General features: G+C 38.5%; 4 protein-coding genes across 5 annotated transcripts in view; 2 read left to right on the plus strand and 2 right to left on the minus strand.

Annotated features, from left to right (window-relative positions):
- Window positions 1–30: 30 nt before the first annotated feature.
- MED17 (mediator complex subunit 17) lies at window positions 31–2,331 on the plus strand. Its single transcript, XM_018098866.3, has 4 exons — window positions 31–164; window positions 225–966; window positions 1,022–2,053; window positions 2,107–2,331. The coding sequence occupies exons 1-4, from the start codon at window positions 76–78 to the stop codon at window positions 2,188–2,190; spliced, it is 1,947 nt and encodes a 648-aa protein (XP_017954355.2). The 5' UTR covers window positions 31–75; the 3' UTR covers window positions 2,191–2,331.
- On the minus strand, window positions 45–5,759 carry LOC115564683 (uncharacterized). The gene is made up of 3 exons (XM_089256643.1): window positions 5,748–5,759; window positions 2,496–2,819; window positions 45–2,442 (listed from the first exon to the last, which is right to left on the minus strand). Exons 1-3 carry the CDS (start codon window positions 5,757–5,759, stop codon window positions 2,305–2,307), a joined length of 474 nt encoding a protein of 157 aa, XP_089112769.1. The 3' UTR covers window positions 45–2,304.
- A 340-nt stretch (window positions 5,760–6,099) lies between these two features.
- Window positions 6,100–11,677, minus strand: Ssdp (Sequence-specific single-stranded DNA-binding protein). The gene is made up of 2 exons (XM_089265614.1): window positions 10,874–11,677; window positions 6,100–8,959 (listed from the first exon to the last, which is right to left on the minus strand). Exon 2 carries the CDS (start codon window positions 8,318–8,320, stop codon window positions 6,968–6,970), a length of 1,353 nt encoding a protein of 450 aa, XP_089121740.1. The 5' UTR covers window positions 8,321–8,959; window positions 10,874–11,677; the 3' UTR covers window positions 6,100–6,967.
- Window positions 11,678–11,963: 286 nt separating this feature from the next.
- LOC115564962 (hexosaminidase D) overlaps window positions 11,964–25,242 on the plus strand; it is a 30,888-nt gene continuing 17,609 nt past the window's right edge. The window contains exon 1 of one of the 2 annotated variants that reach the window (XM_089265600.1): window positions 11,964–12,132. The gene's annotated coding sequence lies outside the window, so the exon portion shown is untranslated. Of the gene's footprint in view, window positions 12,133–12,684; window positions 12,815–25,242 lie in introns of those variants that run through there. The other variant, XM_089265601.1, reaches the window with a different exon arrangement.

The raw sequence follows: 25,242 nt of genomic DNA on the forward strand, positions 1-25,242 counted from the left end.
CAGCCCTGCTTGTATGCTATTTGCGTTTCTTGTTTGTGCAAATGCCCGGCTCTTGAATATTTAGCAGATGAAAACATGTCCAACTCGGTTAATATATCCGTGGAGACGACGTGCGAGAACCAAATACGTGAGATCACTTACGATGGCGTTGAGATGTACCAAGCGTGAGCTATTGAAAGAAACAAAATCGCATACATTTCTTTTCTCAACAAGTTACTTCACAGGCCGCCGACGCTTTCAGAGAGTCTTGCAAAGTGCGCGGCACGCATAGACTTCAGCAAAACGTCGTTGGATGATCTAAAGAAAGAAGAAAAATCAGCTGCAGCGGCAACTGATGATGACAAGGATGCCAATCAATTTCAGGAAAGCCTTTGGCCCTGGGATTCAGTGCGCAATAAGCTGAAGGATGCGTACACCGAAATATGTGTGCTATCCGATGTAATATCGATTGCCAAGGATAAGCGTTACCTAGTGCTGGATCCACTGCTGGAGGATGGTGATGATACAAAGCCCATCGTGCAAGTGTACAGTCGGAAAAAGGCACTTTCACAGGCTGCTCAGGTGCTATTGAGCGGGGCCGAGCGGCTACGAAATGCCCACAGTGAGCAGCGTAGTCGCAACGTATCCGACTTTCACATTGAGCTACTGCGTCTACGACAGAATTGGCGCTTGAAGAAGGTCTCCAATGGTGCGATCATTGGCGATCTAAGCTATCGCACAGCGGGCTCCAAGTTCGGCATGAGCGGCACTTTTGAGGTGACCAAAGCGGAGGAAGTTATGGACGACGAGGGTGCCGGTTGCAGTACAAATGCTACCTCCTGTACGAGCAGCAGCAGCACCACCAACAATGGATTGCAGCTAAAGACAAGCTCGGCGCTGCGCGTAATTGTGCCCGCCGAGCTGCAGGGCGTTGCATACATTAAAGTCATCACACAAAAGGATCAAGAAGATCTTTGCACGGCACAGGTAAGGAGTACTTACTCTTGCCTAATTTAATACTTACCCTGAACTTGTATCACAGGTAAACCTAATGGGCCATGGACCCAATATAACTGCCCAGGTAGGAGTTTGGCAAAAAACATTGGAGTTCGCACAGAATGTGCTGTTTTGCAAGGAACTGTTTGCCCAGCTGGCACGCGAGGCAATCCAGCTGCAGGCGCCTATACCCCATGTAGTCATTGGCAATCAGATTCGTGCCACATTGCTGCCCAATATCCAATTAATAATCTCCCTATGCCACTCGACTAGCTTCGATTCGAACCAGCCAGCGCCAATTAACGATCACGATCATGTGCTGGAGCACTCGCTGCATCAGCTCTTGCGGGAGGTGCACTTTAAGAATTCGCATCATCCATTTCCTCATCCGGCCAGCGCACCGCTGGGACCCAGCAAGAAGCGCATGATTGCGGGTCCTACAGCAGCGGATCGGGAATCGCTATTGGACATGACCAAGACGCAGACAATACTAGAGCAAATTATTGCTCAGGCGCAGCACATCTTCATGCGTAAGCGCACTCAATATGTACTGGATACGCTGGCACGCGATGTGAAGGATCCGCAAATCGTGTCGCATTGGAATGCCATGAACAGCCCGACAATGTCCTGCGTCAAGATCAACATTGTGACGCATGGCTACGATGCCATCGGGCGCACCTCGCTGGTCATACACGTGAAGGAGCGTTCGCTGAAGTGCATTTGCCGCGATGGGCGCGTCATGAAACTGTCATATGAGCCACAAGAACTGCGAGATCTCATACTCTGCCAAATTAATTCGCATCAGATCAGCTGTCTTGTCAGCTTGGCCCGCTACATGGCCTGGACAGTGCTCTCAAATAGCAATCACTTGGGCATTGGCAAGGTGGAACCGCTTGGCAATGCCAGTTCTTGTTTACTGGGCTCACCCAACAGCGATCGCATGATTGCCGTTCAAATACGCTGCGATCCGCAAATCGATGTCAAGGTCTACATAGCGCGGAGTCCCCGCGCAGACTTCTTTCCCAGTCCCCTGGTGCCGGAGAAGTTCTGGGAGAACCTTGGTGGCAATTTCAAAGAGGTAAGTGAGTGACTTACAGAATTTATAAATTTACTAACATCGTTCAATTACAGGTGCGTTTTGACAAAATCGAAGGAAAAAGTTTTCTGAATAAAATGGAATTCCTGATGGCATCCCTGACCAGCAACAGCACATGAAAAGGCGCAGATATTAGTTAACTAACATATTATTTATAATTACTAAAAAAAGTTATTTAAGTAAGCTACAGTATGTACAAGTAGTTCAGGTTACTCTCGATTAAAGAACACAGCTCAGCGCTGTATGTTATACACCGCAAAGCTGTTCAGTGGTTGCTGTTGCCGCTGGTGCTGCTGCAGCTGTGGCAGCGGCTGAGGCTGCAGCATGCTAAATGTGTCCTCGAGGCTAATAACATTGGCGCGATTTGTGCTCTGTATAATAAATGTATCAGATCTTTAATTTGTCTAAAGGAACATCAACTCACCCATCGCTCGAGATCGCAAAAGCTGATGTCGTATTGTTGATTAGTTGCAGTGAGGACTGGGCCCAGCGTTGATGCCGGCCTAGCCACGCGCAAGTACAAGCCACGGTTCGTCGAGAAGAGTACCGGGACACGTCTGGCTGGCGCTGAGCCGGCAGTGAAGCCGGCGCCTGTCACTTGTCGATAGGTTAGGCAATTGGGCAGCGCGGTCGCGGACTGAGCATCTGAGTGGGCGTCTGGAGCAGCAGCGGCAGCCACGTTGCGGGCACATCCCAGGCAACTATAAAAACAGGACGCCACTTTGCCGCATTGACTTCGTCCCAGTGGCTAGCAGACGATTAGCGCTCAATAATATGCCTACTAGATATAAAAATGCATATTTATTGATTTTACTGACACGTAGTCGACGTTATCAGCACCAAGTCTGCAAGGACAGTGGTTAACCAACGCTATTAACTCTAGCAGATTTGTGTGGGCCAGGAAGCACTCGCTCGGTTGCCACGGCAATCGACTCACACTCAAATTGAAATGTTCACACTAGAGTTGGGAACTGAGCTATGAACCAGTTCAAGCTTTCAGTGAGGACTAACGGTATTACGTGGATCACTCACTGTTGGCCAGTAGGTAGCTAGATATTTGCAGCTTAAAATCTTCTTATAATATGTACAGAATGATTAGCAGTAACTGGATTATCTATCGGCCAGGAACGACTGAGAATATCCATAGTTTTCTTTCGCCAGAATAAATTATTCCCATTGTAGTGATTTCAATGAACCATTAAACTGCTTCTGAACATTGCGACACAACTCTAGTCCATATGAAGTACTCAATCGGGTTGTGCGTGTGCTCCGATAATTTCGTCTCTCTCCACTTAAATTAGGCGCGCATTTCTATACAAAATGAATCCAAACAGCAGCAACAATTAAGAGATCATTTCATAATAATGAAGATATTACCAATCTCTACCGCTCTATCTGTCCTATATTTTCTTTTAAGTCACATTTTGTAGGGCTTGAGGTACGTACGTAATCATAAAATTGTAATTATAATACAGAAACATATTTTATATACATAATAATATAAAATATTTATTAAAACGACAAGCATTGCATATAATATCTAATTAAATGGACGACTAAAAAGTGTAAATATAAAATAATGTATGTAAGATATAAACAATAAGTAAAAATAAAAATACAGAATTAATTTTTTTGTATCTTCTATTTAGTCAGACTGAATAAATTATATAAAAATATGAATATGAAAATCTAAATGTAAAAATATTTTTTAAAAAATGGACTTGAAATTCTTGAAACTTTTACTTTATTTAATCCGCCCCGAAACAACCAAAAAATTGGTTTCAATGCCTGCAATACTTAAGGATTCGACCGAAAAAAAAAAAAAAAAAAAAAAAAAAAATATATATATATATATATATATATATATATATATATATATATATATATATATATATATATATATATATATATATATATATAATATATAATATATATATATATATATATTACAGTGCACACTAACAACAGTTAGTTAATCGTTTCCTCATTGTTTGTTAATTTTATATACATCTACTGTAAGCAGAGCAGTTCAAGTGTTATAATGAAATATTCATAATGAAATATGGGAAATATCGTAAAATAAACTTAGTTAAAGTAGTAAAAATGAGAAGCTAAGACGAGTCAGTTTAATATCCTATTCAAGAATGATTAATGAAATCGATGGGGCTGACGTCTGCGACGCCTTGTTCAGCCATTATAAGAAACTCTCCCAATAATATAGTTGGATAAACAAAAGGATTGGTAGTCAAGTTATATGTCAATAGTCGGTGTAAGTTTAAATTACTTGAATTAATAGTAAACACTCATCATTACTTTTTACAAATATTGTTTTAAAACTTTATTTCATTTTATATTATGTTGTTGTTTTTGTTTTTATTTTTCTTTTGTGTTGTGTATTTGTAAATTGTATAATTAACACTAAAATACTTATTGAAACATTATTTTTTTGTTATATGCAATCGAGTTTTTTTTTTTTAAATTTTTTTCTGGGATTTTTGCAGCTTTTGCCTTGTTGCTATTTTATAATATATATATATATTTGTTGCTGTTTTGTTTACTAAACATATATTCATATAGATCCAGCATATTGAAACGCTTAAAATTAAAGCGTTTGCAGTTAATAAATTTAACTTAGATACTATTTAAGTGTTGCTGTTCCATCAATTCAATGATAATTCAATATGGTCAATATATATATAATTTATGATCTATAATTCATGAAATATATATATATATATATATATATATATATATATATATATATAAATATATATATATATTCCAAATTCCGACACATTAAACATATACATACAATATTTAAAATAGAATTTGTCGAACTCCTGTTTTATATTATTTATGAAATTGATTTTGGGATTCGTGTTTATAATGCAAAGAATTTCATTTTGATTTGTTTTTGTTACTTTCTTTAGTTTAGTTTTTATCATTTTTTACGCTTACAAATAAGGTTTTAAATCTAAGTTCTACGCTTTTCTTGGGTTTTCAATATGCTTCTGCCTATAAATGTGAATGACATACTATTTTATTCATATATATATATATTTATATATGTATATACTTTATGCAGCCAACATTAACTAACTTTTGTACAGCTTTAATTCTTTTATATGATATTTTGCAAGTCAACTTTATCTTTACGTTAGGTTCGCTACATTTATGTTGCCTGCTGCCGTTAAGTAATATTAATATTAATATTAATTAAATAATTCATGTGTGTGTACATATAATTATATGTGCATACACATAAATATATTATATACATATGTATATATTATATATTATTATATATGTATATTTTATTTTCGCTGCCCTAATGCCACAATGTCGACATCGTTGACTTTTTTGTTGCCTTTTTTGCAGAAATCGAAATAAATCGAAAATGTAATAAAAAATATTATAAATATTGCTCGATCCGCCATAATTGGCAGTTAAAGGAACTTAATATTATACAATAAAATGACATAATTTAATTTACAGACTGAAGTTTGGCATGATAAGGGCTTACGGGGAATTACTTAAAACAAATTAGAAACCAAAAGAAAATGGAAATTAAAATTGACGACGACGACGACGACAAAGTATGAACTTTACAATTTACAAAATATAGAGAACAAAACATAGTACAAATAAAATCGTGCATTGTAAGAGAAGCACGCACACATAGACACATGTTGAGGGCTCTGCATATCATATCTAATAATGCTAACTATGCTCCTTAATGTATTATAAATATTTACTCTTAATATATATTTATATATAAATATATATATATATATATATATCTATATATATATATTTTTTTTTTTGTACTTCAGTACTGAAGCATTTTCCATTTTTCGTTTTTTCATGGTGCGGCTTTAAGACGCGATTAACAAAAAACTTGTTTGCCATCTCAATTTCTACAATACAATATTATTATATTTATATACTTAGTTTATGTATATATATATATTGGTATATTAAAAAATCACACAAACAGAAAATGTACATTGATGGTGTAGCTATAAATATTTCATTAATTTCTTTTTTATTTCCTTTTTTGTTGTATTATTTACTTTTGTTAATATTGCAAAGCACAAGATAAATTGTTAAATCGCTAAAAATTAGTAGACAGATTGTGTGTGTGAGTATGAGTGTGATTGTATAAGTGGGGGCTACAGTTTTGACTTGTTGCAACTAAACTAATCAAAAGACTTGCTAAACATATTGTAGTTGTTGCATTTAACATTACATTTTAAGTATATTTGCTTTTTGCTGCTCTTGTTTTTGTGGATTTTCGTATTTTAATAGCTCTCCTACCTCTGGGTCTCACCAGGCCCAGCTGTTATCAACTGGCGTTGCCAGCTAGCATTTGAATTTGAATGTGAGTTGGAATATGGTATTTTTTAATTGTTCTTTTTGTTTTGATTCGCTTATTATTAGCTGTTCGGTTTACAATTTTATACATTTGCCTTTTCGTTTTTTTCTTTTTCTGAATTTTTTTCATTCATCTTTTTTTTTCTTTTTCTAAACTACTAGATATAATAATTTGTTTAATTTACTTTACTTTATGCTTATGTACCAAGGATTTTCACTACCGTGTATTTAGAAATTGAGTTCTTTTGCAAAATGAGCGCCACTGGGCACAGTCGGGTTGCCAGATTGGTTGCCGTTGTTGTTGTTGTGGGTATTGCTGCTGCTGTTGCTGCTGGCACCGCTTAACAAATTGGAGGCAGCTGCACCAAGCGCCGCAGCCGCTATGGACGCAGCCGTTGAGCTCGCTGCGACTCCTCCTGCTCCTCCGTTGCTGTTTGATGCGGCTGCAGCAACTACAGCCGCTACTGCAGCTGCCACGTTATTGAGATGTTGCTGATGCTGCTGCTGTTGGCTATGATGTTGTTATGGCATAAAGTAGTCCGGATGATCTGTGTCTTTCTCGAATCGTTTGGCCTCCTCGTGCATGCTCTCTTTGATCTTTAAAATGGCCGCCGATTCGGTTTGATCGTTTTCGCCCGGTCCGCCAAAGCCGCCCAAGTTATAATCGCCCATGCCGCTTCCAGAGTCTTCGCGCGGGGTGCCCGGACCGCCGTTGGCTGGAGAGTTCTTCATGCCGTCCAGACCGGTGCCATCAGGTCCACCGCCGCCGCCATTAAGTACGGGGCCCATGGAGTTGGGACCGCCACCCATGGGTCCCATTCCACCTGGTCCGCCCCCGCCGCCACCACCATCAGGGCCTCCGCCCATGGGGAATTCTGGTTTCATTAATGAGTACATGCTATCGCCAGGTCCGCCGACTGGGCCGCCTTGCGTGTTATCTTGCGGCGAGGGCATGATGGGCGTGCCGGGACCAGGCGGGCCGTTCGAGCCGGGTCCGGGTCCGTAATTGCCGGGCGACGATGAAGAGTATGCATTCATGGGTGCTGACGCATTGGGCTGCCATTGAGGCGGTCGTCCGCCGCCGCCGCCCATTCCCATCGGCGGCATGCCGCCTGGTCCGCCTGGCGCTGGGCCTCGCATACCGCCCGGTCCACCATATCCCATGGGTCCCATGCCGGGCCCACGTGGCGGATTCATGCGCGGATTCATTGGACCCATGCCGCCTCCCGGTCCAGGCCGCGTTGGATCCATGCTATTAGGCATCATGGGTTGTCCGGGTGGGCCGTTAAACTCATTACCCATGCCCTGCATGCGCACGCCCGGTCGTGGTCCGCCTGGATACCGTGGTCCGCCCATAAATGGAGGCTGACCTGGCATCATTTGCGAAGGCGGCGGCTGTGGACTTGAGGCATGCGTTGGCGGCGAGGGCCGCATTGTCGTATTTGGGAAAAAGTTGGGACCCATTGGTCCGCCGGGTCCCATTGGGCCACCATCTCCGCCCGGCGGCATCTGGCCGAGTGGACTGGGTGCTGGACCACCGGCATTGTGTGGTCCACCAGGACCGATGCCATTCACACCATAGCCGGAGCTAACAAAGCCATAGTCGTGGAAGGCTTTCGCCTCCGAGCTGTGATCGCATTGATCGCGACGCTCTGGCGCCGCACAGTATAGATCCCAGAAAACACACCACCAGGTGTGCAGAAATCCCGGTGGTTCACCCAGTGTTATGTTCTTCTCCCATCGGATCTCCGAGAGAAATGTCTGTGCCGCCTTTTGAGCGCCCACGTGCAGTAGATATTCGTACACATAGAGCGCCAATTTCTCTCTGGCCTGCGCATCAGACGGCACGGCGGATGTCTTCGATTTACCGTACATTCTGTTATTCTGTTTTGTTGTTCTTGTGTTCTTGAACTTTTGTTGCTGTTGTTGTTTTTGATGTGATGTTATTTTAGTTTTCTTTCGAGTTTGTTCTACACCTAGCAATGTTGTTGTCGTTCGCTATTGTGCTCCAACTTCCACTTCCACTTTATTTAAATTTTGTTTTACTTAGCGTTACTTTTTTGAGCGGCTCCTCTGCTGGTTCCAACGGCTGTTGCGCGCTCGTTTCGGTTGCTTTCGTTGCTATTCTATGCTCTTCTTATTTTGCTTATGCCGTTTTGTTGCTGTTCCTATTGTAAGTGTGTTGTTGTTGCAGTTGTTGCTGTTATTTTATAATTGGCGCTCCGATCTCGCGCTGCTCACGCAGCCGTTCTCTGCCGCTCTATTGCTTCCACCATTTTTTATTTTTCTTTATATTTTTAATGTTTTTATGTGTTGTTTAACGTTTGTTCGACAGCAGCAGAAATTTTAAAATCACTTTGTGCCTTCTACTTTGGGTTTTACAATAAACTTTTAGCGCGCTACCTTGAATTGCTGCCTCTGCTTGCTGTAGCCACTTCTTCGTTTTACCGTTTATGTTTTCTTTATTTTTTCAGGTATTTTGCCTGATTGTTGCTGCTTCTTCTTGCACAACCACTGAAAGCAGAAAAAAAATATATAAGCAAAGAGAGCCAAATGAGCGAGTGTGTTTGTATGCTTGTATGGTGTGTTTGCAAAAACTGTATGTGTGAGTGAGAGTATGGCTGCGGCTTGAGCGCGCGTGTGAGAGCGAGGGAGCGCGCGCATTGTCGACAAGACGGCACAAGTGCTACAGTGTTAGCTAAAAAGTATGTTACACGTGCCAACTGTTAATAGTGTAATAACTGGAGTGTTTCTATGTCTCAATTAATTTCAATATTGTGAACTATTGAAATAAACTCAACTATTTTATTCAGTTTAAGCATTTATGAAATTTGTGAATTTTCGTTGGTTTTGCTGTACACTAACTTATTGCACGCACTTTCAGTGCGTCGTTCAGTCATGTGTGTTCCCCTCTATTTGCTCACCAGGTGAGTAAGAGTGTGTGTGATGCTCGCTTTTGTAGGTTGAAAAAGGCAAGGAACAGAACAGCTAGCTGGGCAGCGTAATCTGCTTCTGTTGCCGCGCGCTGACTGTCAAATGCTTATGTATATTCAAATCAAATTTCGTGCACACTGTTCTATTCTGCTCGGTACAGTGGTCGCATACTGACACAAAAAGCGAGCATGTTGATAAGAAACTCGTAAACGGGGGCACAGGGACAGGTGTGTTGCGATTTTACAACTGTGTAAGACAGTCAACATATGTAGATATGCAAATAGAAATTCGTCAATGCAGCGATTTCATAGGTAGAAGCTTATATATGTATGTATATGAATGTAATGTAATTTTGAATACATCTGCAGTCGGTGGGAATTAATAGAGATCTAACACCTACCTAATATTATTATGTCTAAAAATTAATTGTAGACTGTATTAAACTATCTATTGTAAAAGGTGGAAACTCGTATCATTTTTATGGGTATGTCATCGATTAATATAAAATCCTTTCAATTCCATTTCTATTAGAAGTTTATCTATAAATATTATTGGTTCAAATAAAATTATATATAGTTCAGTTTCTTTAGTATTATGTGCTCGAAGAATAAAGAATTCATTTATTTTATATATGTCCCGAATTGTGGTTTTGAATTTTATTAAAAAGTGGAATCCCTGATAATTAATTTATAAGTTTGATAATGTAATGTAATGTCAAAAATCTTCCTACAATGATTCAAATTTTTTGTAAAAAAAAGTTACAATAAACAACATGTTTTTATATTATCACAATATAATAAAAAATATTATAATAATATAATTACAACAATATAATTCATTATCTTGTATTGCAAATGGTTTGGAATTTAAATGAATTTAATTAAATTCATGAACATGTTTTCTTTTCAAATCCCAAATCTCTCTGTACATTATTTCTCTTTTTGGACAGAATTGATAATTGACGCACTGCACAGGTAAAATATAACTTCTTGGCTTTTGTTGTTGTTGCACTGTCAACTCTTTGGTGCCTATTCAAATTCGACTACATCACGGTTCGGTTGGCAGCTTCAATTTTTGTTTTGCCTTTCAAACTTTCTGGGTTTCTTCTAACCCAATCTCGATGTTGTTATTTCTCTTGTTGTTGTTGTTAATCAACAACAGCATCACAGCGTGCTGGGCTTCTTCTACCAGGGGGCTACAAAATACCGGTATACTGTAGTAAGGCATGTATGTATGTATTTAGTTGTGTGTGCCTCTCTGTAGTACATTACATACGTTGCGATACTATTCGATACCATTGTTGCTGCTGTTCACTAGCAAAATCAACAACCACAAGAAAAACAACAATACCTTAGTTTGAAGACGTCATCATATTTTTGTACGCGGGTTTTCTTCTCACACGTTCTACATTGAACTATACAAACACATACGCAGGAACACTATAATTTATTTACAGTGTACTAAATTTGGTTGTTGTAACTGCTGCATACGCACCTTGTATAATTAAACTGTGTGCATATTGTATTATATAGTTGAGCTGGCTTTTTTGTTTTTGTTAGTTGTAAAAATGTTTTTGTGTTGTGTTCGCTGTTATTGGCAAATTTAATCATAAAAATAAGAGAGAGCGGGCGGTCGCATGGTAGAGACAGAAATGGAGGATGAAGAGAACAAAATACGGAATTTTATTACAATTTCATTGATTATTTGTATTCTTCGTCTCTCATATGGTTTTGCACAACATACATACATATAACTGTTTATTATTAAACCGCGCGCTTGTCGACGTTTTGCACCAATTCTCAAAATTGCGATTGTACTTGCAATTGTATTAATATGTGTGTTTGTGTGTATATGTGTGTGTTTTTAATTTCTTTTCTAAACACACTTTTCGCCTTGCTTTTTGTTGTTGTTGCTGTAATTTTTGCAAGTTTCTCTTTACACAATTTTCATTCGCACTGCGCTTTATGCATGTATTCGTCGTCGTTGTCGACGATTGCTTTTACTGCCTTCACTGCTGCTGCTACTACTGCTTCTTCTTTCACTAAAAATCGGCTCTTTTTTGCCTGTACGACGAAATTTTCACAGCGAGTTATTGCGTTGAAATACATTTTAAATGAATTTCATCTCATGGGCAAACAATGCATTTACATTTTCACTTCATTTAATTATTAAGTATTTCGATTTTTACACAGTAAATAATTTGTATAAATATTTTCACTGCTACAAGTTGCGCTGTCGTCGCCGTCGTCGTCTTCTCGTCGTCGCGTTTCAAATAGCGAATTCGGTGGGAAGGAACGAACCAACACTTTTTTCTGCTCATTATTTTGATAAGTGCTTTACGCGTCGATACGCTGGTCATCTCGCTTGCACGCACATTGTTAAAGAAGAGTTGCCAGATAGGCGGATAAAGCAGTTTATAAGAATAAAATCTCTTAACATTAATAGCCAATTCTAAAGAAGCCCTTCTTTAAAATACTACGAATTCGTTTATTTTGATTGTTAGATGTACCATTAATGAATATGCTGTAAATTTCAATTATTTCGTGCTTTAAGCCGGCACTATTTAATCTGGCAACGCTGCTATTCCGGCATTTTACTCATTTTGTTTTTCCCCCATTCTTTATACGCTCTCTTTCTCTTTCTGTCGCATTTTTTGTGTACATGCATTTGCGTGTATGGGATGGTACAATTGACTACAAGTGCGTCGATATTTCATTAGCTATGTTGTTTTTAATGCATGAAAATACAAACGGGTGAGTAAAACTTATATTCGAAAATTTTAAACTGGTAGCATGTTCAATACAAGATTCCCAATAAGAATATAAAAATGACGCCTTGGAAAATATTGCAGCCAGGGATGTTAATCTTAATCGGAATATTCAAATATCGACTGATATCGATGAATGTGTAAAGATACATACATGTGATCAGTTTAGTGAATCTCGTAAAAAACAGCTTTTAAATGCAAATTTAATTCGTGCGGTTTTTCTACAGTTTCCAAGTCAAATACATATGAACATACATATGTACATATGTATGTTGTTCATTACATTTATTGATAAGCAACAACCTCAATTTCTTAAGCTTTGTGCAATTCAGCTTCTAGAAGTGAGTGAATTACCCGTTACAAATTTGAAATAAAACTTTCGGTAGTGGCACTTAGTGCGCAAGAACATTTTGCCTTGCCGCCAAAAAGCTGTTGGTGATGCTGCTGTCGTAGCTTGGCGTAAACAGAAAACAGTGCAACTGCAACTGTACGCGACTACAGTTTAAGCTTCTGACTTTCGTATATCAAGTATTCACTGCACTTAACTATGTATATATTTCGTGAAACAGTTGTGCTAATGCAACTTCTGAATGTTTAATAAACAAAAAAATATAAAAGTTAAATAAAGCAGCGTAAGTGCAAGAATATATTCTGAAACCAAAAATACAGTTAAGTTTCGTTATTGCAATTTTTAAGCAAATTGTCAATGCTAAACAAATTTATATTAGTTCGTGAGAGATGTGGCAAGAAATGACTTTAAAAAACCATTTGAAAGTTACTTTTGCCAATAGTTGGCATCCAGTACGAGGGCTAGCCGAATAAATTAAGTGTATACATACATATAGAATAGCATCCGATTATAACGACGGTTCCTTGAGCGGAAGGCGCTATAAGCGGAGTCGTTATAACCTGACTCTGCTGAATATGTGGAGGAAATATTGTTTGAATTCCCCTTTCGATTTCAATTTTTCACACATACTAATTACGATATTTTAATGCGACCATTAAGGGATAAATTAGTTTACTTTTGCACATATTTTAATGTGCTAAAATGTTTTATAAAAAAATACTCTTGCCCATTTACCAAAACGTTTTATATGAAATCTTCCATAATATTTAACGAATTTCAATGGAATTTGCAATATATGATAGAAATATTCTATAGCAAATCTGTAAATTAAAAATAACACCCGATGTGTGCATTGGCATTGTGAAGGAATGAAACACAGATGATTTATAACCATTATTCAAAAAACATTTCGCTTACTATTCAATTTTTTTAATGGAATCTATGGAATGGAATGAATTATAGAATAATGGAATGTCTAATTTTTTATGGGTTTACCGAAAGCTAAAACTGTGTGTGAAGCACACAAAGTTTGTTGGCTAATTGAAGTGGATATATGTATGTACATATACGTGCATATGTATTACGGGCAGTAGCTGCGTCTGCCCTTTAGGATATTGCCTGATTTGCGCGGAGCATATTTTACGAATAAGTGCGTCATCGCGAAGCTCCGGTTGCAGCTTCAGCTGCAGTTGGCAGACATCGTCGCCTCTTTGTTGCTTGGTTGCCAGCATTTATAAAGACCTCGCCCCGAAAGGCGGCCGTTTCCGTTTCCGGTCCCGGTCCCGGTTCCGGTTCCGTGTCCGTGTCCTCTTCCGTTTCCGTCGCCCTTTCAGGTTTGCTACTCGTAATTCGATTGCCCATCCAACAACGAAAATATGGCAGCTGATTTATGCGCTCTGCCTTGGTCCTTTGACCCACAAAGCTTGTGAACGCTGCAAGCAATTGCAGCTCGATTCATTTTCTTCTAAAACACAAGCTTACATGTTCGTATTAGAATGTGTGAATGTGTGTTGAAAAAGTTACGGTTAGAGAAGATATCGCTTGGCTAGATTAATAACTTTTTTATTTTATAGAAGTAGATGTACAAGAAGAATAAAATAGATTAATAACAAAGGAATAAGCTGTTTAGAAATTAGATTCCTCAAAAAATACTCATACCTAATAATATCATTCGTATAGTTGATGATAAGTATAGTAGTTATGGTAAATCGAAATAAATATTACCTCTATATATGATAATAATTTATAATATATATGATGATATCTAAATTATCAATCTACAAAGATAGTTTTCTTAGAATACCATTGTAACTTTTAAAAGCATTCAATTTAAAAGATTTATGGATTTGGGGAAAAAAGAGTGTACATAAATAGTAATAAATATTTAATATTGCGCATGTTACATAAATGCAGATATTACATATTCGAATAATATTCAAATTACTTTTACTCTTCATGCTAATTATCGTAAAAATTTAAATTTTCATGTTGCCATGTGCCGAACTCTCCCATTCACAACGAGGAATTCCCAACTACCTGCAGCCGTGTGTGCCCCCATGCCTGCTTACCTGAGTTATATGGCGTGGCTTATGGGCTTTGGTATCGCTTGATTAAAACGCCTGACAGTTAATTTACTTAAACTTGATGGCGTCAGAAATGGAGCTAAATATTTCATTACTGTGGTTCGCGAATACGCTCATACGCACACCAGATATGGGATAATTTGTTCCACGCGATTTAAAGAAAATACGATTCGCTTGCACAAGTCAGAAATGATGAAATTTGATTTAAAGTTATTACAAAAAGCTACCCGCATCCATAAATCGAATACTACTTTTACCCAATGTTACATAGACTAAGCTGTTTACTTGCCTGATGTATGAAGCACTTCTCTATTGCAATGAACAGACCCAAACGAATTACTTGATACTGAACAATGCAAACAAACGAGCGAGCAAAAAAAAAAAAGAATAAATATTAATTATTATTAGTCCGAGAATATTTAACAGGTCTCTAGCGATTTGCCACGCCTCACGATCGACGCAGATCTTCATTCCACATTTCAAGTTTCTAGCTCTTCAACTAATATGATTTTTGGAATATTGGAAAATGCATTTTTATAGCCTGAACCCATTGAAAATGGGAAATCAGGGCATAATGGTTTTGTGTAAAAGTATGTGTCGGGCAGAAGGAATCATCGGAGACCCCACAAGGTGCATATATTCTTGATCAGGACGACGAGCTGAGTCGATATAGCCCTGTCCGTCTGTCCGTCCGTCTGTCCGTCCGTCCGTCCGTCCGTCCGTCTGTAAAAGCTAGAGAGCTGAAATTTGTGTGCATACTCGTGTATACCATACGCAGTACGAGTTTACTTTATTTTTTCGATAACTCATCCGATAACTTTTTTATCGAGACTATTAGACGTGGAGACTTCAGATTTACTGTTTATATACATATGATGAATACAAACATTTTGTAATCAACAGATTTCAGATACCACGCCTCTTCGCCCGCAATTTGTAAAAAACGCATTTCAAATACTAGAGACTTGTGCTTTGGAATGTACATACATTTGAGCATTATGATTGCGTTCTGAAAGTTTCATTAAGATCGTACGTCTAGAAATTAAATTATTCAAAAAATAAATTCTCATAATATTGCCAACACTGCAGCGCAGCCGAAGCGCAGTCGTTGCTTACTGAGCAGTTAGAAGAGCGCGGGCTAATGCTTGCGTTTGGATGCATACGTATGTATGTGTGCATTAAAGAAGTGCAAAATGATTAGAATATCACCTTGGAGGGTTCAGTGTATTTCCTAGTCGAGCAGTCTCGACTAGAGCCTTCGTACTTGTTATACCCTGAGCCCATTGAAAATTGGAAATCAGGGTATAATGGTTTTGTTAAAAGAATGTAACAGGCAGAAGGAGGCGTGGCAGACCCCACAAAGTATATATATTCTTGATCAGGGCGACAAGCTCAGTCGATTTTGCCCTGTCCGTCTGTCTGTCCGTCCGTCCCTCCGTCCGTCCGTCCGAATGTTTGAACGCGGCGATTTCAGAAGATATAACAGCTAGAGACTTGATTTTTTTAAATGTCCGTATATACAGCGCGCATATCGAGTTTATCACTAAAAAACGATAACTCATTCCGATACTTTTTATCGATAAAAAACCTTATCGAAGATCACTTAAATAATTATATCTGCTACATCTTTCAAGCTAGAGTCTCCAAATTTAAGATGTATATTAAGATTAATTTTATACAATTTCGATTTTTGTTAAAATTTACCCTCCACCCCTAAATCCACCCCCTCACCCTCATCTTTGTAAAAGTCGTATATCAAATACTAGAGACTTGAGCTTCGGTATACACATACATTTATACATCCTGATTACATTCAAGCAACCCAAGCGCAATCGCCTGTATATGCGTGTGTGTGTGTGTGTGCGTGTGTTTGTTTGTATGCGTGTGTGTGTGCGTGTCTTTGTGCGAATTATTATTGAAATATCAGTTGCTCGAAGGGTTCAGGGGATCTCGTAGTCGAGCAGTCTCGACTAGAGCTTTCTTACTTGTTTTTATAATGCATTCACTTTCATGAATGAGTATAAAACTGAAATGGTTAAGAATATACATTAAACTAAGGAAAATTTTTGAGACTAGCTTGAAAAATGCACGAGATATATGTAATAACCTAATATTTCAGCAATTACAGTGTACCGTTTTTAGAGGGGCTTTCCAATTTTCCAGTTCTTAACATACAAGATAGATGGACTAACGGACAGACAGACGAACAGGGCTATATCGACTTACCTCATCACCTTGATCAAGAATGTATGTCCTATTGGGCTAGCCACGCCTCCTTGTAGAGCTATACACTGAATCCCCACCCAAATGGTATATTAAAGCTTGAAACAATGGCACGTACTATCTGTGGCACCACCTGTCGCGTGGGACCGAAGTTGGATGAGTCGGTCTGTAAAAGGCGGACAGGTGGGAATGAGGGGAGGAAGCCAATGCCTGGGAGAAACAGCCGTAGTACAACGCTGGCCACCGTACGCAGCACGTGGTACGGAAATGGTGGACTCTGCATTTTGCTTTCCGTTGCTTTGCTTTGCTTTCGCCGTATCAGCTTATATGGGATGTGCCCAACGGGATGTTGAAATTTAAGTAAGCCAACAACTTGCACACCAACTGGATGTTAAGCCTATTTGTATTCCACATTGGGTTATCCAATCCGCCGTGAAGTGGCGTTTTCAATATATGCTGCTTGCCAGAGATAATAATTGATAGTAAAAGCAATACCAAAAAAAATAAATAAAAAATATTCAAATATATCTTTACATACAAAAGAACATGTTTTATCATATATGTTTAATAATGATTATATAATTTATACTTAAAAACAAAATCTGAACGGATTTATCATAGAAGTAATTCGCATTTGAATGAATCGATTTGCAGTTAGTCCCAGCTATCGCAATATACTAAATATGTATATTCAATTTAATTTATATTTTCGGTTCTCTGCCTTCCATAATTCGATTTATGCAGCGAACTAATATACTCTGGTTTACATGGTGAACGGGTATAGGGGACTCTAACTAACATCGATGGGGTAAATTAAAGGTTTATTTGGCTCTGATTTCCATTGTATCCACAACTCATTAATGCATCCATTTGCGGTGCCCCGAATCAGCCTTGTCCTTTTCAGTTGCAACTTTGTTGCTGCATGCGGCGAGCAGAGCAGTTGGCGTGGCGCGTTCGTGTGCCGGGTGTGGCAGAGATGTGAGAGACTTGCGCTATATTTGCATGACTGCGTTGGAAGTTTACCCGGGGTGCTGCGGACAGAGGGCGTTGCGAAGAGGCGGGTGGGCTGCAGTTGGGGCTGCGCTTGCTATTTCGTGGGCACTGACACGCCTATGCGGCGACCGAGACCGAGCCTGTCGGCAACGAAAACATTCCAAGCCAAACCAACACCGGAACCAGCAACAGCAACGGACGAACACGTACCATGCATTCATGCAACAACAACATTTCAGGCAATGCAATCTTCCCATTTGAAAGCGCTGCGAAATGCCACCAGTTGGTATTTATACTTACATATGTTCCAGCGTAGCTCAGCCAAGATCCAATGTGCATTTTACGTTCTCTAATCGGTAATTAAAACAAGAAGGCACTAGTCGAGACTGCTCAACTAGGAGATACCGTGAACCCTCCAATCTGATATGCTTATCATTCTGCATTACATACACATGCATATGCATCCGCACGCACGTATAAGAACGCGCTCTGCTAACTGCGCAGAAAGCAGCGACCACGCTTGGGCTGTGCTGCAGTCAGAGCAATATTATGCGAATTTATTTGTTGAATCATTTCTCTTGTAGTAAGACTATCTTTATGAAACTTGATCGTAATCGTTATGTTCAAATTTATGTACATTCCAAAGCACAATTCGATTGTAGTTGAAATACGTTTTGTACAAATTTTGGGGCGAAGTTACAATGTCATTGAATTCATCAAGTATATAAACACAATGAATCTGAAGTCTCTAGGGCTAATGGAATCGGGTGAGTTACCGAAAAACTATCAGAAACTCGTACTGCGTGTGGTATACACGTGTATGCATTGCAGTTGTCTCGCTCTTGTAAATTCTGAGATCTCGACGTTCATATGGACAGACGAACGGACTGACGGACAGACGAATAGACAGGCGGACAGGGCTTAATCGACTCAGCTCGTGATCAAGAATATATATACTTTGTGGGGTCTGCCACGCCTCCTTCTGCCTGTTACATACATTTCAACCAAATTATTATACCCTGATTTCCATTTTCAATGGGTTCAGGGTATAACAATTAAGAAAGCTCTAGTCGAGACTGCTCGAATACGAAATCCTCTGAACCCCTCGAAGAATTGATATTCACAATAATTCTTCGAGTCTTTCTGCTTCCACAAGAAACACGCACCCACACACAGAAAAACATGGGGAAGCAAGCATATACAAACATATATTGGTATATAGTATTGGCTGCAATGTGGGCGTACTATGGAAACTTAACTTTCTTGTCGATGGACAATGACCATGAAACTTTTTAACGTGCGTGTATGTGCCAAGTACAAGTCTCTAGTATTTGAAATACGCCTTTTACAAAGGTGATGGCGAGGGGATGGACTTAGGAGTGGGGGAAAATTACAACAAAAACACATTTTCAATGGGTTCAGAGTACAAAAAACAAGCATTTATAAAATAAAAACTGTTCGGTAGCAAAATTCACACACTTTACTTGACTGCAGTAAATAAACAAAATATACGTCAAAAAATAAAGAAATAAAATAAAAACAACAGCAAAACAAATTGAGGAAAAAAATATTTATTTAATAAACACACTATACTATACTGCACAAAACTACAGTTTAAGAATTGAATTATTTGTTTTTATTTTTATTGCACAGCAGTAAAAAAAAAATAAAAAAAAATATAATGAACGTTAACATCCTTCACTTAGCTACACTACTGCATATAGTACTATAACAAAACAACAAATATACCAAAAAAAGGTAAACAAAACAATAATAAAAAATCACAAATATTTAAACAATTAAGAAACTTTACTGCACTGCAGTAACTAAACCACACAATAATTAAAAATTATTAATAAAAAAAAAACAAAATTAGTAAAAACAAAAAAACAAAACAACAAAATTTTTTTTAATTCAAAAAAAAAGTTAAAAAAAATAGATTAAAAAATATAAATATAAAAAAAAAATATATATATAAAATATATATATATATTTATATAAATACATATATATAAATATGTATATATATCTAAAAATATATATTTATAATAAAATTTAAAGAACACGAAAAAAAAAAAGTTTCAGCACTGCTCCGCACTGTACTGCTGACCCCCACCGACCCTGGACGACTGAAGAAATGCTGTAAGTGCTGCCCTTTATATAGGGCGACTTCCACTCAAAGCCTGACACGCGCTCAAATGTTGAGCCTAGCGCCAGACAGGGATCGTTGCTATTGAGCTGTAAGTGACCAATGGGAGCACTCTCTGCTGCTGCAGGCATTCTAGCTTCTATTTACTCAATTAAAACGCTCTTCTCTACTTCTTCTTCATCCTATGCTCTTCTTAGACATTACGAGAGACAGTCGGAGAAGCAGAAGGTGAGATAGAAGGGAGACAGACATAGACACGGAAAGGGATACGGGGACATAGACAAACAAACATGCATAGTTATATGGAATAAATTTCTACAAACATACATATGTATGTATGTATTAGAGCTGCATTAATACCAAAAAAAAAAAAAAAAGAACGGTGCTCAATCTTAAAATGCTCCAAATGCGTTAAATGGCATTGAACATGCATAAGTCAATAACAGTTTGAGTGAAAGAGAGCGCTAGTATATGACTCAGAGACAGTCTTACTATTCATTAATGGTATATTATTAAACTTGTGAACTTGTTAATCTAAGTTATTGATAGTGAGTACATACATACATACATACATACATACATACATAAATACATACATACATACATACATACATACATACATACATACATAAATACATACATACATACATACATACATACATACATACATACATACATACATACATACATACATACATATGTATGTGTGTGTCTGTCTGTTTTGTTTGTGCCCGCTTGAGCTGTTGCTTTTAATTTCAGTGAAAGCCATTAGAACACGACTCTTTGTGACTATACTGTAAGTATACCGATTGCTTCCTTCACCCAGGGGCTGAGACTAGTGCAAGCACCAGGAGTGGGAGTGGAACCGGGAATTAGACTGGGGCTGTGACTGGGACTTGGCTGACAGCTCTCGTCTCACGTGCGTTGACGAGCGTTGACAACGCAATGTTCACTAATGCAGACAGCTCATCCACACAAAGCAGACAAACACATTGAAGTGTTGATGCTGCTGCATAGCTGTTGCTGTTGCCCCACTCCATATGGCAAATGGAACGAGAGGGCAGCTACTAGCGAGTCATCCGTCTGACCAGATAAATGACAGTCCCGTCGAGCTGCACAGTCTGATGGAATTGACTCTGGGCCCTAGTGCCTGATTGATGTTTCTGAATTATTAAGTGCGCAGCCACCCAGGCAGCTAGCTGCAAGTCGGTTTGTTGCCTGCTTAGGCAGCCAGCATCCTGCATCCATATGGATGCTCAGCGATGCCTTTTGAGCTGCACTCAAAGGCGCAGCTACCAAAGCCAATAGAAGTGCTCCATGCACTATGAATAATATATGAGGCCACTGAGGCGACCGAGGGTCCTGTTAATTACAATATATACAGAATCAGAATTGTGGACTACATTCAGCAACGTCCAGTTACCATCAATCACAGGATCTAAGATGTAAATATAGGCCTAGAGCGCAGAAACAGTAGTTAGTGCCAATAAAGTTATGTATACTCTACTCTATAAATAATTTTAAAGGTGGCCACAACACGAGGTTTGACAGCGAGAGACCCGATTCGGCATCTAAAGAGAAACCGAATGTGGGGCTCTATCAGAGAGAAGTGGTCAGTGGTCAGTGGCGCTGTCGGCGTGATTAAATGAAGTAAAGTAAAAATGGAGCTTGAGGTGCCTACTGGGGATGCATCATAATTGGCACACAATATTAGTTAACAGTGACAATTCGTTAAACAATTATTTCTTTTATTCCGAATTCAGCTTTGATTCCCACGCCTTTTGAGTCGGCAACCAACGTAAAACGACTTAAAAACTTTAAATCCACTTTGATCATGTCTGAATACAGTTCTAAGTCACTGTAAGAGTGTGTGTGTGTGAGTGAGTGTGCGTCTTGAGGGACATGTATTAAGTGTCTTTTCTCCACATCTCTCTCTGTCTCTCTCTCATTTGCTCTTTCTGCTGCTGACAATGGTAGGCATTTGGAATGACTTGAGGGGGGAAGAGCTTACAGGGTGACTAAGACAATTGCTTTTCTCATGATGCACAATGTTCTGCGCACACAGCCGCAAGCCGCAGCACGTAATTTGTCCAACAGTGCACATTGCCACGCCCACACAACATCACCCCTCCTCTGCCACTGTAGATTCACCTCCGCGTTATCTGCACGCACACAAATTAATCAACGTCAGATAAGCTTGCAGCCAAGCAAAGCTCAAGATGATGCCTCTGCTTGTGGTGCCCACTCCTTACTCCTTTTCTTTTGCAGCTGCTGTCCCGGCCATGCTTTAATCTGCCTTTAAAATTAATTAAGCGTCCCCCTTACCATCCGCTCACTTTTGTTCCTGTTGCTGTTGCTTTGGCCGTTGTTCCGCATTGTGGCAGCAGCAAAGGCGCTCTAGAAAGTTGCCAGCTCATCTCCATGGCTCCAGACATATGTATATGTATGTACGCATACACATACATATACTCATACCCATTTAGGAACCACTAGAGCTCTTAAGCTTAACCATAAATTCATATAAACACTTAAGAACTAGTAATGGAAATTTTTCGAACCGGCGTGAGCTACACCAATTTTCATCTAAGTTCCGTTTTTCCGTTTTCCCTTCCTGTTTGGCAAGAATTCTTCCGCTGCGAATGCAATTAAAATAGTTTCTCTAATTTCGTATAGCTCGCTGTAAAATTACTATGCAAATTATATTCATTCCGGACGAATTAAGCGCAACGAAAACAGCTGGCGGCACTTGCCACGCCTCAACGCCAAGCGCCTGCTACGTCTCCTCACATTTCATGAATTCAAATAAGTATGCAGCATTTTCTCTTGCTAAGTCAAGCGCCAAACGACGAGAATAATATATCGCAACATAAGTCTCATTCACTATACTAGCAAAGAGACTTTCAATTAAACGAATTTAGTCTTTCGTACATAATACATACATAACTTTTTTTCCATTCATCGTTATAGAATCATAGCATTAGCTTACGTGCAATTCAGTTCAATTACGTGCAATTTCAGCGTTCTATCTGTAAAACTCTTGAAACGGTTTTCCACGCCCCTGGGCGGATTGTGAAAGTCTTAACACTTTCTAAATCGGTATAAATAGATATACACGAGTATGTGTTCCAAATTTTAAGTCTCTACGGACAGACGGACATTGAACAAAACCAACATACTAATTCACTTTCGTGAATGAGTATTAAATAAAAGTGCTAAGGAAGTAACATACAAATGTACATACATACATACATATGTGTATCGCTCAAAACGAATGCTATCGTTAATTCGAAAATACACTTTCGTCTCTTTGATAATTCGTGATTATTTTCCAAAGAAAAATTATGGAGCTTGTTACAAATGAACATTTTTTTCCTGACTTCTTGCAGTTCGTTATTCAAAACGAAATTGACTGCCAGATACAGTAGCGTTACGTGCAGGCTGACTTTGTAGTTTTGCATTGCTTTCGCTGAGTTTGAGGATTTCATTCTACTTTCGACTCAACAGTCGAAACACTAACACAGTTTCAGAAACAAATACCTGACTCTATAAAAAGCCTTTGTTAAAAGAAAACCTTGAACAATTGTAAACCGAAACAAATAAGCAAGCCCTAATCGTGAATGCTTGACTATGAGATCGCCTAAACCCTTTGAGCAATTAATATTTGAATAGTTCCTCGATTCTGTTCTGCTTACACAACAAGCAGCCCATGCACATACATATACACGCACACCCACGCATACGCACACATGAGGCTGAAAAATAAAAATTTGCCAAAGCACTCAGGTTTGTGCATGTCATTTATATTTCCTATTCCCACTTCGTACAAGTGTTGGTGAGCATCACGCGACATACATACATGCACATGTGTCTGTGTGCGAGCTCGTCATCTCACTTATTTGCACCTTTCACTGCATCCATTCTATTTTGATCGGTTGCATATACTGTCTCTGAGTCATATACTAGCGCTCTCTTCCACTCAAACTGTTATTGACTTATGCATGTTCAATGCCATTTAACGCATTTGGAGCAATTTAAGATTGAGCACCGTTCTTTTTTTTTTTTTTTGGTATTAATGCAGCTCTAATACATATGTACATACATATGTATGTTTGTAGAAATTTATTGCATATAACTATGCATGTTTGTTTGTCTATGTCCCCGTATCCCTTTCCGTGTCTATGTCTGTCTCCCTTCTATCTCACCTTCTGCTTCTCCGACTGTCTCTCGTAATGTCTAAGAAGAGCATAGGATGAAGAAGAAGTAGAGAAGAGCGTTTTAATTGAGTAAATAGAAGCTAGAATGCCTGCAGCAGCAGAGAGTGCTCCCATTGGTCACTTACAGCTCAATAGCAACGATCCCTGTCTGGCGCTAGGCTCAACATTTGAGCGCGTGTCAGGCTTTGAGTGGAAGTCGCCCTATATAAAGGGCAGCACTTACAGCATTTCTTCAGTCGTCCAGGGTCGGTGGGGGTCAGCAGTACAATGCGGAGCAGTGCTGAAACTTTTTTTTTTTTTTGTTGTTTTCGTGTTTTTTTTTTTTTTAAATTTTTTTTTGTGTGAAATGTATTTTTATTTTATACTTATATTCTTTTAAATATTTTTTTTTAAATATATTGTTTTATATATTTTTTTATATTTTTTTTTTATATTTTTTTGTTTTATATTTTTTTTTTTATATTTTTCTTTTATATTTTTTTTTATATATTTTAAAAATTTGTTTAAAAATTTGAAAAAAACAAATTCATTTTTTTTTTTGCTTTTTTTAAGTGCAGTCAAGTGAAGTGTGTGTATGTTGTATATAACATTTTGCTTATTTTTCAATAATAATAATAATTATTATTATTATTTTGTATTTTATTGTATGGTTTAGTTACTGCAGTGCAGTAAAGTTTGTTAATTGTTTAAATATTTGTGATTGTTTTTGTATTATTTATTTTGTTGACCTTCTTTTTATACCCTGAACCCATTGAAAATGGGTATAATGGTTTTGTTAAAAGTATGTAACAGGCAGAAGGAGGCGTGGCAGACCCCACAAAGTATATATATTCTTGATCAGGGCGACAAGCACAGTCGATTTGGCCCTGTCCGTCTGTCCGTCCGTCCGTCCGTCCGTCCGTCCGTCCGTCCGTCTGTCTGTCTGTCTGTCTGTCTGTCTGTCCGTATGTTTGAACGCATCGATTTCAGAAGATATAAGAGCTAGAGACTTCATCACTAAAAAACGATAACTCATTCCGATACTTTTTTATCGATAAAAAACCTTATCGAAGATCACTAAAATAATGATATCTCCTACATCTTT

This window comes from Drosophila navojoa, chromosome 2 (genome assembly GCF_054131105.1).
Source record: "Drosophila navojoa isolate 15081-1374.11 chromosome 2, UAZ_NAV_1.0, whole genome shotgun sequence".
Taxonomy (NCBI): Eukaryota; Metazoa; Arthropoda; class Insecta; order Diptera; family Drosophilidae; genus Drosophila; species Drosophila navojoa.

Bases quoted from the DNA above. Each gene is read 5' to 3' on its own strand.
- MED17 (XM_018098866.3), top strand. From the start codon at position 76: ATGTCCAACTCGGTTAATATATCCGTGGAGACGACGTGCGAGAACCAA. The intron at 165-224 runs GTGAGCTATTGA...GTTACTTCACAG, and splicing joins GGCGTTGAGATGTACCAAGC to GCCGCCGACGCTTTCAGAGA. The intron at 967-1,021 runs GTAAGGAGTACT...CTTGTATCACAG, and splicing joins AAGATCTTTGCACGGCACAG to GTAAACCTAATGGGCCATGG.
- LOC115564683 (XM_089256643.1), bottom strand. The intron at 2,443-2,495 runs GTGAGTTGATGT...TTTATTATACAG, and splicing joins TTTGCGATCTCGAGCGATGG to AGCACAAATCGCGCCAATGT.
- Ssdp (XM_089265614.1), bottom strand. From the start codon at position 8,320: ATGTACGGTAAATCGAAGACATCCGCCGTGCCGTCTGATGCGCAGGCC.